The sequence below is a fragment of the Arachis hypogaea genome, chromosome 9 (genome assembly GCF_003086295.3).
Source record: "Arachis hypogaea cultivar Tifrunner chromosome 9, arahy.Tifrunner.gnm2.J5K5, whole genome shotgun sequence".
Taxonomy (NCBI): domain Eukaryota; kingdom Viridiplantae; phylum Streptophyta; class Magnoliopsida; order Fabales; family Fabaceae; genus Arachis; species Arachis hypogaea.
In genome coordinates this window covers 8,221,501-8,223,325 of record NC_092044.1, presented here as the reverse complement: position 1 = coordinate 8,223,325, position 1,825 = coordinate 8,221,501, and the positions used below count along the sequence as shown (strand labels likewise).

The window sequence follows — 1,825 nt, the reverse complement described above, 5'->3', positions numbered from 1 at the left end:
ATGTCCATTAACAATACACATCAAACTTCATCTACAAAGAAAGATTTGCCTGAAGATGTCCTAATGGAGATCTTGGTGAAGACCGAGCCAAAGACTGTTGCGAGGTGCAGATGTTTGAGCAAACAATGGTACCGCCAATTATCTTCCTATCAATTTGTGAAGAGAAATTTTTTTGCAACCAAAGGTAGGCATTTCAGCATTCTCTTAACATTTGGTTTTCCTCCGTGGGAAATCGGGCGTGATTGGCTTACAAGCATTCATGGAGAATCTCAAGCCACTACACCTATTAGGTTACCATTCAATACATCCGATTTTGGATGGTGGAGTGTCATTGGGTGTGACAATGGGTTGGTGTGTTTGAGGTACAGCCTTCATGGACTCCCATCCGAGATCATGCTGTGGAATCCTCTAACAAGGCGAACACGAATTTTAAAAGATCCTGGATCAGTTCGTTCTTTGCATGCTGTTTGTATATATAATTTTGGATATACAAGTGGCATTGATCAGTACTATGTAGTTCACACTTATAAGAGGAGTTTTCGAGACAGGAGGCTGGAGTTCACATTTTACGATTCTCGAATGAACGACTGGACTGAGCATGTCATCGAAGACAAAGTAATTCAAAAGTTAGGGCCGAATAGCGTATGGCTGAATGGTGTTGTGTTCTGGATTAATTGGGTTGGTGAGGACTATATCCATCCACTTTGTGTTGTGTGTTATGAATTAAAATCAGGCCAGCTTAATCGGTACACAATCCCGAAGATAGCCAAGAAGAAGTTCCAATATCTTTCGGCTTTTAATGATAAGGTCTGCTATATTTCATATGATAGTACATGTCAAGATGATAAGATCGGGATATGGAAATTAGACACCAATGCATCCAGGAAAAAGATGTGGCAAAACATACTCAGCATTAATCCAATCAGCATCGGATTTAACCCTAATATTTTTATTGGAGATCAGATCATTATGCTAATGGAGCACAGAAGCAACCTTATGAGGATCAATGATCGTCATAATACTGAGATTTGTTTGAAGAGTCTGAACATTAAAAAAAATCAGAGCAAAGAGTTATTCTACAGAACTTGGATGGAAGAGATCGAGATCAAGTCCTTAAGCTTATTATTGCAAGGGATGTTAAATCCTTAATATTTAATTTTATGTCTTTTAATCCTTAGAGCAATTAGTGTTGCTGTTATCAATCTATATTTCAGTCTGGGTTATGTATTGTGTTATTTTAATGGATTTTCTCTATGTGTTCCTGTGCAATATATTGAAGAGTTTGAACATTAAAAAAAATCAGAGCAAAGAGTTATTCTACAGAACTTGGATGGAAGAGATCGAGATCAAGTCCTTAAGCTTATTATTGCAAGGGATGTTCAATCCTTAATATTTAATTTTATGTCTTTTAATCCTTAGAGCAGTTAGTGTTGCTGTTATCAATCTATATTTCAGTCTGGGTTATGTATTGTGTTATTTTAATGGATTTTCTCTATGTTCCCGTGCAATATATCTTTAGTTGTTGTGTTTTGAATTCACCTATTCAATTTGGGTTTGCTTATGAGGCATCTTATATTAGATTTACCCCTCTAATATTCATTTGTTTTAGTTGAAATTAGATTTGAATTTCATTAGCAACACAGAACTTTCAGTTATTATAATAAGTTTCGGTACTTGAAATATATTATAATACATATTAATAATAGATAATATAAGTTTCGGTACTTGATACATATTAATAGATAATATATTATAATAGAACAAGCTACTAGATATATATAAAAGATATTTTTCAAATCCAGCCTTTTAGATGCTACTAAGATTT

General features: G+C 34.6%; 1 protein-coding gene across 1 annotated transcript; it reads left to right on the top strand.

Annotated features, from left to right (window-relative positions):
• LOC140175043 (F-box/kelch-repeat protein At3g23880-like) lies at positions 1-1,149 on the top strand. Its single transcript, XM_072201943.1, has one exon. The coding sequence runs from the start codon at positions 1-3 to the stop codon at positions 1,147-1,149; it is 1,149 nt and encodes a 382-aa protein (XP_072058044.1).
• Positions 1,150-1,825: the final 676 nt, after the last annotated feature.

Coding starts and splice junctions, on each gene's coding strand:
- LOC140175043 (XM_072201943.1), top strand. CDS start 1: ATGTCCATTAACAATACACATCAAACTTCATCTACAAAGAAAGATTTG.